At 36.1% G+C, this 15,897-nt stretch overlaps 2 protein-coding genes and 1 long non-coding RNA gene across 3 annotated transcripts; 1 reads left to right on the top strand and 2 right to left on the bottom strand.

The window, feature by feature from the left end:
• The first annotated feature begins 209 nt into the window (after positions 1-209).
• On the top strand, positions 210-4,742 carry LOC126591892 (purple acid phosphatase 22-like). Its single transcript, XM_050257603.1, has 5 exons — positions 210-518; positions 728-1,019; positions 3,360-3,928; positions 4,063-4,151; positions 4,287-4,742. Exons 1-5 carry the CDS (start codon positions 366-368, stop codon positions 4,513-4,515), a joined length of 1,332 nt encoding a protein of 443 aa, XP_050113560.1. The 5' UTR covers positions 210-365; the 3' UTR covers positions 4,516-4,742.
• Positions 4,743-6,507: 1,765 nt separating this feature from the next.
• On the bottom strand, positions 6,508-8,175 carry LOC126593783 (zinc finger A20 and AN1 domain-containing stress-associated protein 4-like). Its single transcript, XM_050259896.1, has 2 exons — positions 8,008-8,175; positions 6,508-7,562 (listed from the first exon to the last, which is right to left on the bottom strand). The coding sequence occupies exon 2, from the start codon at positions 7,434-7,436 to the stop codon at positions 6,882-6,884; it is 555 nt and encodes a 184-aa protein (XP_050115853.1). The 5' UTR covers positions 7,437-7,562; positions 8,008-8,175; the 3' UTR covers positions 6,508-6,881.
• Positions 8,176-13,487: 5,312 nt separating this feature from the next.
• LOC126593772 (uncharacterized) lies at positions 13,488-14,297 on the bottom strand. Its single transcript, XR_007613024.1, has 2 exons — positions 14,043-14,297; positions 13,488-13,839 (listed from the first exon to the last, which is right to left on the bottom strand). It is a non-coding gene; the product is annotated as an uncharacterized LOC126593772 (long non-coding RNA).
• Positions 14,298-15,897: the final 1,600 nt, after the last annotated feature.

The following is a 15,897-nucleotide window of genomic DNA, read 5'->3' as shown; positions in this document are numbered from 1 at the left end:
GCCGGCCCGACTTTAATATCTTGTTTGTTACAAGCCCACGTGATTAGGTTTGGTCTTACTTCAAATAATCAATAAACTAATGATATTACCCAAGTTAATTAAGATTAGAGCCAAGCAAAACCTAATCTGCATTACTAATATTATGCCAGATAGAACTATCATATAGATATAAAGACTGAGAATCCTAGTTAGAACGTCGGTGGCTTTGCTGTAAGTATTGCCAAGACCCCTTCAAACATATATATACTTACTTCACGCCATTGGAATCTTATTATTTTATCCATTTTCCAAACCCCCTCAACCCTCTTATATATCTCTCCAAGGCTCTGAAAATATATGTATCCAATAGCTCTCACAGAACAAAAATGGAGAAATTATATCTTCATGTGTTCTCTCTCCTCCTAGTCATCTGTCTCTTCCCTCAACTCATAAAATCACAAGATGATGATTATGTTCGACAACCTCCTCGCGGAGTAATATTCACCCACCACACTAGTTCGGATGAGGACCCTCAACAGGTACAGTTTATGAGTAGTCTAACAGTTTATATAATGTACGTCTTATTGTCCGGACAGTAATGTTAGTATCTTGTATCTGAAACGGTAGCTCACTTTTTCCAAGTAATGGGGAAAGCAACCGAAACATGCTATAGTTTTGAGCTTGGAAAATCAATTCACACCCGACTATTATAATTTCTTGTTGATTATTTTCTTAACTATTTTATTAGGTGCATATTTCCCTGGTGGGAAAAGATCATATGAGAGTTTCATGGGTTACTGAAAGCAAGCATGTTAAATCAATTGTGGAGTATGGAAAGGAATCTGGGATGTATAATGGGAAGGCAACTGGAGAACACACATCATACAAGTACTTTCTCTACAGCTCTGGGAAGATCCACCATGTTACCATTGGTCCCTTGGAACCTGCCACTACATACTTCTATAGGTGTGGAGGTTCAGGCCCCGAGTTCTCCTTCAAGACACCCCCACAAAAACTTCCCCTTGAATTTGCAGTGGCCGGTAAGTTAAATAACGGTTTTTTTTTTTTCAAAGATAACTTACATTGTCAGATTGTCAAATTTCCCTCTGGCAAGAAATTTATGGGTCAATAACTTTGCTTGGAGATTAGTAGCTGTTCACATGAAATGAACTCCATGAACGTCTTTCTGAAATTAGATTGAATATTATGTTTTATGTTTGTTGGGGGTATGATAGAGTTGGTTATATATAGTTGCTTTAAGTCTAATTGGAATGACAACAAATGTTGGAGATGAGTGTACAACTCTCGTTAGGAAAATTTGCAATTTTAGCAAACTTTCTGCAGCAGACCTTGCTTATTGAAGTAAGCCTCGCAAAAACCCAATTAAAAACCGTAAGAAATAATCTGACCTTTAAAAATCGAAAAAGATGAAGTCACATCGACTTTAATAGTAAGCTTCTTCTCTATCTTAGATACATAGTGCTCAACCAAACAATAGGCGCCTTTGATCCAATAATGAGCGTATTTTTTGTGATCACTATTTATTAATAGACCAATACTTATTACTCTCCTATTAGAATCATCATAGGAAACCATCAAAGAATCCATGTTATATCAGGAGTATATTACAGTTCTTATATATATATATATATATATATATATACACTATTCCTATCAGAAACAACATATCAGCTTGCTTTTGAAAAAAAAAAAAAAAACACATCAGCTTGCATGTGTTTGCAAGTCTATATTTCTATTTCATTTTAATTTTAGAGGTCCTCTGCTTGATTCTGCAACCTTGGGTTGGCTAAAGACCATTTAACTGTTTCATGGTTAGTAAATTAATTAGGGAAACCGGTTGAAATGATGAAAACAAAAATCTCATTGTTGAAATAATTATTTTTTAGGATTTTTGTCGATATATTGTTATTATTTAATCGGTAACGTCATTAAAATTTGACCAGTCGTTGTTTTGAATTAATCAATTCAACAATTGAGATTTGTACAATCATCATTTCAGCCAACCTCTTTTAATTATGTGATATCTAATTGTAAATAAACCTTTATCTATATCAAAGAAAACATTAGTCTTGGTAAAGGATGAATATTATACATGGTTGGGGTCATCCTGAATCAGCTGCAGCCGTACCTATTTATCTTCCAATTAATCAACTCTCTCATAAGAAGAATGTGTTTTGCTTAAGTCGAACAATATATATAATCAGAGATTTGGGACCAAAAGCTTAGCTTGAGCTTCAATTTTCTTAGCCTTGTGATTGTATGGCTCTGAAGGATTAATATGTTTTGGAGTCATATATTATCTGTGTGTGTGGCTTTGAAGAAATCTTTGCCTGAGAGCAACTCCACCGGCAATAATTCTCCAAATGATTGGGCAATAGGAAATGATTGCCTTAGTGAATAATAATTGCTTGAGTGCATCTTCACCCCATAGATGAATTGCCTAAGATTGACATTAAAAAATTATTTTTTTAATAGTGGTAATATTATGTTTAATTTCGAATAAAAATTTTAACTAATCCCATAACGCTATGTTATTATCCGAAATTAAACTTTTTGTGGAAGAGTGTGGTTGGGCACCACCAACCTGTTTTGGTCGGTTGATGCACCTAATACTTGCGCGTGAAGTGCACACGCCTAATACTGAAAAAAAAATTGACGTGATTAATGTCTGCCTAGCGTCAAATGGACATTAGCCGCACACAAGGACAGGAATTGCCTGATGGCTTGGTCTGGAAACCTTGGACCCACAATCTGCCCGACTTTTTGGGCTGGGTTGAAGTTGGTTTTTTGGGTTTTGGGGGGAGGGGGGGGGGGGTTAAACTGCCCAATTCCCTTGACAATTGGATAGGCCTGGAGTTGCTAAGAGAATATTCTCCTCATTCACCTTAGACCTCATAATCTTGTAGAAAGCCTAGTTGTCTTGAAGAAAATAGAAAAACCTTTACCCTTTCTTTAAGCAACAACGAAATTCTATATTAAAGTAATATAAACTACGCGAAGGGGAATTCAAATTCAGGTTCATTATAGGAGCACTTCCGATCTAATCCATGTCACTTAAACTAGCCGTTTGTATAAAACATTTGAGAATAACCCAAAATGAGTGTGCATCTGGTCTTCGATTTGGTTTGAAAGTTGACAAGTCCAAAGCCAACCTGAAGGAACCCAATACTGCAATTGCCTTAAACACCCAATTTATATGCATACATATTAACTACATCAATTCTGGCTCGAAATTGTTAACTTAATGGTTTGCCGGATCGCCCTAGAATATCAAGGTCGAGCAGCTGTTACATTAATTTGTTATAAGATCGAAGTTTGGTGTATGTAACATTGCTCATATGTTCACATATTGGTTTCAGGTGACCTAGGTCAGACTGAATGGACTAACTCAACCCTACAACACATCGGAAGCATGGACTACGATGTGCTTCTCCTCCCCGGTGACTTGTCATACGCCGATACACAGCAACCGCTTTGGGACTCCTTCGGCCGCATTGTCGAGCCCTACGCCAGCAAACGCCCATGGATGGTCACAGAAGGCAACCATGAAGTCGAGAGCATCCCAATCATCAACCCTACTGGCTTCAAGGCCTACAATGCCAGGTGGCCGATGCCCTACCAAGAGAGTGGGTCCACCTCAAACTTGTACTACTCTTTTGAAGTTGCCGGGACCCACGTCATCATGCTGGGATCCTATGCTGATTTTGATGCTAAGTCAGATCAGTACAAGTGGCTTCAGGCTGATTTGGCAAAGATTGATAGGAAGGTGACGCCGTGGATTGTTGTGCTTCTGCATGCACCGTGGTATAATACCAATTCTGCCCACAAAGGTGAAGGGGAGAGTATGAGGAAAGCAATGGAAGAGTTGCTGTACAATGCAAGGGTGGATGTGGTTTTTGCGGGGCATGTTCATGCGTATGAACGATTTGTAAGTTGGCTTAATTTGATTCCTTACGTGCAAATTAGTTAACATTAACGACTGGCTAATATTGTATTTTATGATTAACTTTGTTAACGACTGATGCATGCAAACTAGGGTTTCTAACGTTGTTAATGTTGCAGACTAGGGTTTACAACAATGAAGCTGATCCATGTGGTCCAGTGTATATGACCATTGGTGACGGTGGAAATCGCGAAGGACTAGCTTTAAAGTAAGTATTCTTTATTTTAGTTCAAGCTATATTATAGTGTTATGTCAATGTGCTCGTCTCCTTGCACCTAAGTTTGGAGTCCTCTAATTTCCCTAAAGATTATAACCAAACTTTCAACCATCTTTATACATATAGGTTCGAAAATCCGGCTTCCCCTCTGTCTTTGTACAGAGAGCCGAGTTTTGGACACGGAAGGCTCAGAGTATTAAACGAAACACATGCATTTTGGGGATGGCATCGAAACAACGAATCAAACTCCGTTGTAAAAGACCAGGTCTGGTTAGAAAGTTTGAGCAGCTCCAAAACATGCATGAAATCTGGGAGCCAGAAGGTGGGTTCATCATCTGTTAACGATGAATTATAGGTCACATGTCACACACAAAGTTTACAATACCTTAGTCTTGTTGTTTTTTTAGCTAACAAAGATTGGAAGTTACAAGGTTTCTGAGTGCATATGTTTATAAATTATTCTTTGATAATTAAGTGCAAGGTGTGGATTATTACCCTTGAGTTCTTCGTTTATTATTATGCTTTTGTATTGGATGCTTTGTATAAAACAAGTTAGTGGAAATTAAACATCAGATTATGTTTTGTCTTGGATTGTGAATTGTGATTTTTTCTGTTTGAAAACGAACTGCTGTAATTAATTAATCTTGTCATTCCTAAAATCGTTTGCAAAATAAGCAAATTTATATATGTGAGTCGAGGTAGTTGGTTGGGATCATGAGCATGACTCCTTACACATAAATTCAAATCAATATCCATATAAATTAGAGTAGTTTAAAATTTGCACTGATGAAAAATAAGGTAAATATCCTATTTGCTAATTTGACACCCATAAAAGAAACCACAACTCAGAAGCTAGCATTGGTGTATATGACACTTTACCGCAGTAACAGAAAATAATCATGCTTATGCATTCTGATACTGGTTCGATCACTACCGATCATCTTTCTTATAACAACTAATAATTTAACCCACAAATGCTATCGTTTGAATAAAAACAAAAAACAAAAGTATTGGTGATGTCAACAATATATTATACCCAAACATACGACAAATGGGTTAATTGATAATCCAAACAAAGCAGGCTGGTTGAGTGGTTCGGTAACTTGACTTACAAATAAAGACCAAAATCATGCCAATTTTTAACTTAATTTTTGTTAGTCTTTCCTTTTCCAACGAAACATGATGTGACAAGTAAATATATGATCGTACTAAAGTTTCGGTTTGGAGTGAATTTAACATGATTGAAATTGTTTTTAGATAAAATATTTTTGGAACTAATATTTGATAAATATACAAGTGAATTTTGAAAAAAATACGTGAAGTGCCTGCAACTTCTAGTGTTTTTGGAACAAAAAATATTTTCTTAAAAATGCTTGTCATTTCAGAAGTACTTCCATAATTTACTAGTGCCTTGTCTTTGTTTTCCAAAATAAACGCTAGCAAGTGGTTGTTTTTAACATTTTGAACATCCAAAAACTGCCTGAAACTCAATAGAGTTCTTCTTTCTGCAACCATGCAAGAATTGGTCGTTCACTCAAGCGCTTTACTTTTTGAACACGTTACGTCTATTAGACAAATGATGTCGTTAAAACAATCTTGGTTTCAAAAGAGTTTCTCTTTCAAAAGTGGGCACGAAGAAAAGTCTAAAAAACCTAAAAGATGGATCACTTGCCACCGAAAAATCTAAGAGAACCACCACAGAAGGCTAAACTCAAACTCATTCTTCGTATCACCGTGGAAAGGAGATAAACATCCAAATCCAAAGAAAGCTCCCACATCACAATTGCAACAATTTCAGTCCTCAGTCGAAAGCAAACACACAAAGAACCCTCAAATCCTTGTAAAGGTGAGAACATATAGTCCTGTTTGATCCTAGGAGGAGCTCGAGCTTGTGGAAGAGAGAGCATGAGCGAAAAACCCTAAATTCGTGACAAGTAGCCTCAAATCATTTCTCTTTTCTAAAAAGGCATTTTAGCAAACATGATCATTGTGATTAGCATAACTCTTTACTTTGGTTGTTGAGATTGAAAATCAACAGAAGTAGTCTAAGAGTTCATCTACAGTTAATTATTTTTGTCGTTTCGTAAAAATCTCCGTTAAATTGAGTATTTTCCTTCACTTGCCTTTTCATTTAACAAAGACTTTCTCAGAATGAGTAAAATGATTTACGATAGACAAACTCAGGATCTGATTCTATTAATATTCAGTATTAGCGATCAAAATAAAGAGCTTTGTCAATCTTACGAATCATTTTAATTAAAAATACCTTTCTAAAAGCGCACTAATTTTCCCTTTGAAGCAAGCCAACATCAAACCATACCCTACAAGGTTATTTGTTACGACTTGCTTTGTCAACACAACTTTATACTCTCTTGCAACAAAACGCATACATCCAAATCAATCGAAAGCAAGACGCACCGTGACGAGAAATTGGACCCGAAATTTCACTCCCAAGCAAAGATATTTTTCGTTTTTTTTTTTTTTTTTTTTGGACTTACAAACCAAATCCCACAATAATTACTTGCAAAAACTAATATAAAATTAAATTAAAAACCTAGGGGAATAGAAAATATTTATATCAGCTTAATTCCCACGCGTGCCCGATGAACGGCCCTGATAAGATCGACGGTTCCGCGTGGCTCCGCCGACGGCCAGATTGATTGCAATCCGCCGGTCACGGATTTGTACGTTGGCAAATGTATTGAGATCTGACGGCCCGGATCAAATCTTCTCGAGCTTCTCGGCTATGACCAGGGGGTTGCTCCTGGCGATCTCCTCTCTCCCGAGCGTCTTGAAATCGAACGAACACGCGTGCTTCTCGGGGTACCTGTGGACGCCGCAGAACGTGGTCCCGCACCTGCACTTGAAGCCGGTTAACCCGACCCGTTTCCTGCAAACGGTGCACCGGTTTGGCTGCGACACCACCTCAGCCACCTCACGAGCCCGGAGATCTCCGGCGGGATCTTTGATTATATCTCCGACTACCTCCGGCAAAGTCAACGCCGGAGGCGGAGGCTGACATTGAGTCTCGATCGCTGCCGCAGAAGAAGGCAAGGATGTTGAAGGCGGAGAACAAGGAGGAGAAGCGGCGGCGGCGGAGGCGGAGAGGGAGGCTTCGACGGTGGATTTAATCGAGGCCTCCTGCTGCTCCTTGAGGCAGAAGTCTCTGTAGCATTTGGAGCAGAGGTTCATGGTGGCCGGGCTGCCGAAGAACCCGCAGTTGTTTGCGCAGAGGTGGTGGCCTTCTGCGGCTTCGCATCTGTGCTCTTCCGCCATGTCTACAGTCAATCAATTATTCAATTTCCGCCTCAAGATCTTGTTTTTCTCAAATTCGCCGATCGGATTCAATCAGTTCAGATCGTCGTCTTCTCCGCCGAAGAGAATCGATTTCCGAAAACTGATCTGCGATCGAGAGGACAAAAATATTATAACAAATTTGACGAAAAATCTCAAACGGTTTATTATAAAAAATTTGACGAAAAATCTCAAACGGTTTTCCGTTAAATTAATTTGAAAAACTGGAGGATTAAATAATTAATAAGCTGTTTGGTTGCTGAGAAACCAAATGAAGGAAAAAGAAAAATCCAATTTCCGGTTCCCACACTCAAAAAAAAAAAAAAAAAACAGCTAGCCCTTCGGCTAATAACAAAAAACCATCAGCGTCCGGAGGATCCGCGTTTTTGGAAACTAATTTTTCGGAACCAAACGAAGCAGATTCTGGATTCTCCCATCTGTTTTCTTTCATTTTTCCTCCTTAATTTTCTCAGCTACCAAACAGAAAGTCACCAACAAAAAAAATAAAAAAATATATAAAAAAAAATTGTGGGAGAGGGAGAGATTTTAGTACCTGTGCGAGGAGGAATCGAGAGATTTTTTGTGAAGCGGAGCGAGGAGGAGTGGGTATAAGATTATGAACGAGGAGAGAGAGACGTTATTAAGAATCTTAAGACGGAAGAATTATTGACAAGGTCAGAGGGAGGAATATTAATAATTTAATAAAAAAGGCAGAAGGAACGGTGAAACGTGACAGAATTAGACCGTCCAATATCAATATTAATACGATTGATCGGCCATTTTCTCCATCATAATGTCGTCAGAGATGTTATTATTTAATTTAAATTCTTTTAGTATTCAATTAGGATTTTAATTGATTCTCTTAAATTCAATGTGTATTCAATCAAGATTTTAAGATAGTTTATTAAAATCCTTAGAAATCCGGGTGTATTCAATTAGAATTTTAAAGAAGTTTATAACATTCCAGGTGTATTCAATTAGAATTAGAATTTAAAGAATTTGAAAAAGTTGAGGAATTAGAGGAAATTGGAGAGATTTTGTAGTGTATTTTAAGTATATACAAATCTCACATATGCCCATGAGATTTTGAGAGAATTGAATCAAAATTTTACATGAAATCTCCACAAATCTATTAATCTCCATAAAAATCCATTAAATATCTCAAATTTTCAATTGAATACATCCTTGTAGATTAAAAAAGTATAGTAATTAGACATATTGTGAGATGTCAATATATAATTCTTGTTATTTTATAATTGTTATCAATATAGCTTTTTCCTATAGTTGTAAAAAAGTATTGAATTCTTGCCTTACGGTGTTTGTTTAATTCTTTTTTATAATTAATTTAACATTTAATTTAATAAAATTTATCGTTTGACAAAAAAATTATAAACAATGTTTTCACTTTGTGTTCCAACAAAAAGCACCGTAAACACTTTCAAATGTCAAAATTAAATTATAAGAATTGGAATTATGATAGGAGACAGCCTGGAAAATTCAAATAAATAACATGATTGTGTGAATGACAAAAAGGTTACGGAAAATCATGCATCTTGCAAGGTGGCTTTTTTTTTCCTTTTTTTTTTTTAGCTTTTCATGTTAAATTTAAAATTGATAGCTTATGTAACAATTTTACATTTTAATTTATTTTAATTTTTAACCGATATATTTCATTGTTATTATTATACTCGGTGTACCGAATTATTATAATAATTTTCAACCGATATATTTCATTTTAATTTTAGCCATTTAGACCATCTCCAACCCTTGGGCTAAAAGCCAAATTTTTTAGCCCAGAAAATTTGGCTTTTAACTCAGAAACATATTTTCTGCTCCAACCCTTCTGCCCTAAAATTTTAGCTCGGAATCATTAAAAAATAAACTTAGACTAATTTTTTTCTTAAATCAATTTTTTTTTAAATATGTAGATTACTGTAAATTAATTTTATGAACATTTTAATCTAAAAAAATTTAAATTCCGATAAACATTTGACATTTAGCCCGGGGGGAAAGCTGGGGGTATTTGGCTCAGAAATAACATTTGACATTTAGCCTAAAATTTTAACATGGGTTGGAGAGTGTTTGGGGAGGGGGGTAATTTGGCTTTTAGCCCAGATTTGGAGATGGTCTTAGTATTTGGTATTATGATACTTTGTATACTGAATTATGTTCCCGAAATAAAATAATAAAAAAATCTTGTACTATGAGTGAGGGAGGGACGGGTTTGGTTGGTTGTGGTTGATTCCGCCTCCCTGTCGCAGTTGTATTCGGCACCTAAAAGCCGAAACCAGAGCTAGTGTAGATACATTGAAGTCGGTTCACCAACCCATGCCGTATTTTGGCTACTCTATACAACTTTCTTATGGCTTAAGAAAAATGAAATATTATCTGCTTTTTTTACCCCAAATTTTGGAAAACGTGTGGAATTAAAACTCATTCCGTTGGTTTAGAGTTTTTACGATTACGAAATTAATAATTAAGCAAGTGTAAAATTGAGCGCATTCAGTTTGATGCATTTTAAAATTTTTTGTCATAGTTTATTTTGGGTGAAGTAAATATTTGTTTCTCGGCATATGAGAGATTTGCAAGTGGCATTAAAAGGAAAATTGTAAAAAGTAAGGGTAGAATGATTGCAAGTTCAGAGTTTTTTCGATTTTGAACCAATATTGAGCTAAAAAACTAAAATCTTGCCAACCACATTGAAAGGGTTTTCAGTTTGAAGCACAATCAATTTTCGGCGTTTGCTGAAGAAAGTTTTCAAGTAGTAAACCCCAAGCCTTATAAATTTTTTATCGTCATAGTTTATTAGGTGACTTGAAGCTTACGGTTTGGTGCGTGAGAGATTTGCGAGTGTAGAACCAAGTACAAATATAAAACCTTAATTAAAATGAAAATTTGAAGTGTAACTTCATTGATAATATCATCACGAGGACATATTTCTCTATGAATTTCACTTATACATGTCTTGAAATGCACTTATTTTTCATATCTGAATGGATCAAGAAAGGAGCTCAACTGATTATTTTCCGCAAGAGCATTGACAAGTTGCCTGCACACAATGCATGATGCAGTGAGGATCCTCACACTGATACTCATAGCATTGTTCTTCGCTTATGCATTCCAAATGATAGGGTGCCGGAGACAGGGATGCCAACGCAGACGAGGATAGGAGATCAGCATTCTTTGCAGGTTCCAGTTCTCTACTTTTAGCTCCATCTTGCAAACCTGCATCGACATCCATGTCCAATAACATTATATATGCAATCCAATACTAATATATCACCCTTACATATGTATATATCTCCACCTAGACATCACACATCACACACACACACATACACACATATATATTATTGATTCTAAATATTTAATAACAAAACTTTATGCACATTATCGAAGATATTTGAAGTTTGATCAAATGAGGATATACCAAGGATGAGAAGGAAGCACACTATTATCGCACAAGTCTTCGTCATTTTTCCTTGGAGGAGTATGTGGTATCTAATTAGTAGTGAAATTCTGCTCTCCTAAACTTCCTGATGGTAGCATTATGAGCCTATAGGGCCATATTTATATAGTGATCATAGGTATCTTTGTATCCATTGTATGAGATTATACTCGATTAGGAAAATAACTATGTTGCAAGGTTTGTACATTTCTGGAAACGTATCAAGGCCCGTTTTATAGCGTTTATGGAAAGAAATCACAATGCATTTTCTGAAGAGATTATAGTTAGCATAGGAGAACACGATGCACTTAGACACGTTAGAATCCTTGAATGGAAGTTTCCTCATTGCTGAATGATTACTTGATACAGATGGCATTGTGATCCCTAATCTGAAGAGATTTGTTTCCATTTTGAAGAAGAAATGTTTTCCACAAAAGAGGCATGGCGTGTTTTGGTCTGAAATCTGTTCTCAGAAAGTTTCCTAGCACACAATGTATAATGCAGTGAGGATCCTCACACTTATACTCATAGCATTGTTCCTCGCAGGTGTAGATATATACATATGTAAGAGTGATGTATAGGTGTAGAAATATATCCTTGTGAAGGCTTGTGCGATATTAGTGTGTTTCCTTCTCATCCTTGGTATATCTTCTTTTGATCTTTTTTTTTTAAATATCTTTTTTGTATAATGTGCATAAAATTTAGTTCTTAAAGCTCTAGAATCAGTAAGATATATATATATATATATATATATATATATATATATATATATATATATATATGCATGCGCGATGTACAGGTGTAGATATATACATATGTAAGAGTGATATAATACTGGATCTGCACATAAAATGTTATTGGACATGCATGCTGATGCAGGTTTGCAAGATGGAGCTAAAAGTAGAGAACTGGAACATGCAAAGAAGGCTGAGCACTTATCCCTTTCTGCGTTGGCATCCGCGGCTCCGGCACCATATCATCTAGAATGCATAAGTGAAGAACAATGCTATGAGTATATGTGTGAGGATCCTCACTGCATAATGCATTGTGTGCTAGGAACTTGTCAGTGTCCTCGCGGAAAAGACATATAGTAGGCACTTTAGATCAAATTCAAATAAAGGCAGTCGGGTATTATGAAAATAAATGAAAATCAAAACATGTGTAAGTGAAAATCAAAGAGAAATATATCCTTGTGATGAAATTATCAATGAATTTATACTTCAAATTTTCATTCTAATTAATGTTTTATATTTTTACATGTCATCCAATCGTATTATGTATCTTTTAATGTATTTTTATGTTTGTAAAAATAATAAGATAATTACATTAAATTCATATGCAATGTATCTTCCACTATCCATACGAATAGAGAATACACGGAAGTTTGAATACAATGAATACAAAAACACCTATGATCACTATATAAATATAGCCCTAGAAACTCAAGGCCTTGTATCATGCATGCTTACACACTTAGTCAGTTGATCAACCAACTCCCTCACTATTCAATGCCTTCATAAACTCATTCTCGGACGCTCCTCCAAAAAACACTTTTTTATATAATCCATTATACTTTGAACAAAACTGCTTATGAGCAAAAATACTTTCTGCATAAGCATTCTCAAACAAAAAATAATAATTAAAACATTTTTGTCCCTACACTCTTATTTAATCTTGTATGCGTTCTATTTGATTCGTTCACTCGAATGGTCTAAATTATTTATTTTTATAAAAAATAGTAATTTTTATCATTCTTTCTCAAACATGTCCCTAGTCATTGGATCTAAACGTCAAAGTTTCAGCCCACTTTATAAAGAAAAAGATTTTTTTTTTCTTTTTCCAACAAAAATAAAAAATAAAAAATAAAAAAACAAAAAATCTTACACAAAGCGATAAAGCTCCAAACTTTGCTCGCATTCTGCTCCCCTATAAAGGCCCAGAAACCGTTATCCGAATAAAGACCTAAAATTTCCCTCCTTCCCAACACTCCTAACAAACTGACATGGACCAACAGAACTCCACCTCCCCAAATCCCTCCACCTCCCAAACACCCACCGAATCACCCCCAACCGCCCAATCCCAGCCTCCACCTCAACCTCAGCCACCGCCGCCCTCCTCTTTACCAACCACTCCAAATTCATTCCGTTAGTTTAGAGTTTTTACGATTACGAAATTAATAATTGAGCAAGTGTAAAATTGAGCGCATTTAGTTTGATGCATTTTTTTAATTTTCGTCATAATTTATTTTGGGTGAAGTAAAGATTTGTCCCTCGGCACATGAGAGATTTGCAAGTGGTATTAAAGGGAAAATTGTAAAAAGTAAGTGTAGAATGATTGCAAGTTTAGAGCTTTTTCGATTTCAAACCAATATTGAGCTAAAAAACTAAAATCTTGCCAACCACATTGAAAGGGTTTTCAGTTTGAAGCACAATCAATTTTTGGCGTTTGCTGATGAATTTTTCAAGTAGCAAACCCTAAACCTTATAAATTTTTTATCGTCATAGTTTATTAGGTGACTTGAAGCTTACGGCTTGGTGCGTGAGAGATTTGCGAGTGTAGAACCAAGTACAAATATAAAACCTTAATTAATATGAAAATTTAAAGTGTAACTTCATTGATAATATTATCACGAGGACATATTTCTCTATGAATTTCATTTATACATGTCTTGAAATGCACTTATTTTTCATATCCGAATGGATCAAGAAAGGAGCTCAACTGATTATTTGAACTTGATTCCGCAAGAGCATTGACAAGTTGCCTGCACACAATGCATGATGCAGTGAGGATCTTCACACTTATACTCATAGCATTGTTCTTCACTTATGCATTCCAGATGATAGGGTGCCGGAGACAGGGATGCCAACGCAGACGAGGATAGGGGATCAGCGTTCCTTGCAGGTTCCAGTTCTCTACTTTTAGCTCCATCTTGCAAACCTGCATCGACATCCATGTCCGATAAAATTATATATGCAATCCAGTACTAATATATCACCCGTACATATGTATATATCTCCACCTAGACATCACACACACACACACACACACACATATATATATATTATTGATTCTAAATATTAATAACAAAACTTTATGCACATTGTCGAAGATATTTAAAATTTGATCAAATGAGGATCTACCAAGGATGAGAAGGAAGCACACTATTATCGCACAAGTCTTTGTCATTTTTCTTCGGAGGAGTATGTGGTATCTAAATTAGCAGTGAAATTCTGCTCTCCTAAACTTCGTGATGGTAGCATTATGAGCCTATAGGGCCATATTTATATAGTGATCATAGGTGTCTTTGTATCCATTGTATGAGATTATACTCGATTAGGAAAATAACAATGTTGCAAGGTTTGTGCATTTCTGGAAACGTATCAAGGCCCGTTTTATAGCGTTGATGGAAAGAAATCACAATGCATTTTCAGAAGAGATTATAGTTAGCATAGGAGAACATGATGCACTTAGACACATTAGAATCCGTGAATGGAATTTTCCTCATTGCTGAATGATTACTTGCTACAGATGGCATTGTGATCCCTAATCTGAAGAGATTTGTTTCCATTTTGAAGATGAAAGGTTTTCCACAAAAGAGGCACGGTGTGTTTTGGTCTGAAATCCGTTCTCAGAAAGTTTCCAAACTAATGTACGGCAGAGAAGTTTCGGAATTTTATTGCGTCTAGGTAACTTTTACATGAACGGTACAGCGAAAAATTAGCATTGTGTTGTTTTGATGCAGTTAACAAAGCATACCAGTTCCCGTTTGCCAAAAAAAAAAAACATACCAGTTCCCATCAATAACGAGTGTGATGCTATTGGACTGTTTCACAATAGCTTGATTCTGCCCTCTCTGTTGTGGGACTTGGTTTAGTGATCCTATCCGATACAGGGGTAGGCGGTGAAGGTGATCTTCTCTAATGCCTCTTGGACTAACTTTTCTACTTCTTGAGTGATATGCGGTTGGTGTAGTATTACTTGTTGGTTCTTAATACAAAATTCTTTTTGTTAAATACAAAAGAATGAAGACAATCGTGACAAATATATAAAAATGCTTTCAGAAGAACAATTGTAAGTAGTCGTAGCTTTCAATAATATGTGAATAGATTTGACTAAAGAGTTAATATTATTTTCTTTCTTGTTCGTCATGCAAGCTATGCCAATACTTTCTGTACTCCTGGGGCTCTCATGTAACTAAGTTGAATGCTCTTTTCTTTCCCCCCAGATATTAGCCTGGGCTGGTTATACTCAGGCTTATTATTCTACACAATTACTCCATTCCTACTCAAGGTCAGTTTCCTTCTCATGTCTGTTGGCTAACTCACATCTGTGGGTGAAAGAAAAAAGAATGAGTTTAAAGATGATTACCGTACTCAGACTAATACCAAGGCTTTTTGTGACAAAACCCCACACCTGGCGAATTGGACGGGTGGTGATTATCAAGTTAGGGATAGTATTGGTTTCATTACAGTGACTCAAATTCAGAAAGCAATTGGATACATTTTCCTCCCATTGAGTGAAGCAGTTCTAAGACCTTGTCTTTTGCATCTTTTTCTACTGGCAGCAGGCACCTTAGTGACAGACACCTATATATTGGAAAAAAAAAATCGGTTGTTCATACCTTCATATCCTTATGTTTTGTTCCATCCTGATAGAAAATCGGACTTGAAATGCAGGTGGACTGGTTATACTATGTAGCTTTTTCGGTTGTATTTATCGGACTCATCATATAATATTCACTAACGTACGTTCTCTTGCCTTGTATTGAAAATACTTTTATCAAATAGGGAAAGTCCGTCATTAGAATGAATCATTACTGGGACGCTTGATTGCTGTTACAGGGAAAACGATCCTGCTCTGGTAACTTTACTTGAGGATGGAAATCCCAGCTTGCAATACCAAGTTCTTGAAGATGAAAGCGCTGAACTAGAAACGAGTCTTCGACTGCACGAGGGGCGTAGAAGCAGTGGTCATGACATAAAATTCGTATCAGTT

Source organism: Malus sylvestris, chromosome 12 (assembly GCF_916048215.2).
Source record: "Malus sylvestris chromosome 12, drMalSylv7.2, whole genome shotgun sequence".
In the NCBI taxonomy this organism is placed as follows: Eukaryota; Viridiplantae; Streptophyta; class Magnoliopsida; order Rosales; family Rosaceae; genus Malus; species Malus sylvestris.
The sequence above is the reverse complement of the archived record's forward strand: the minus strand, read 5'-3'. Positions and strand labels throughout refer to the sequence as shown.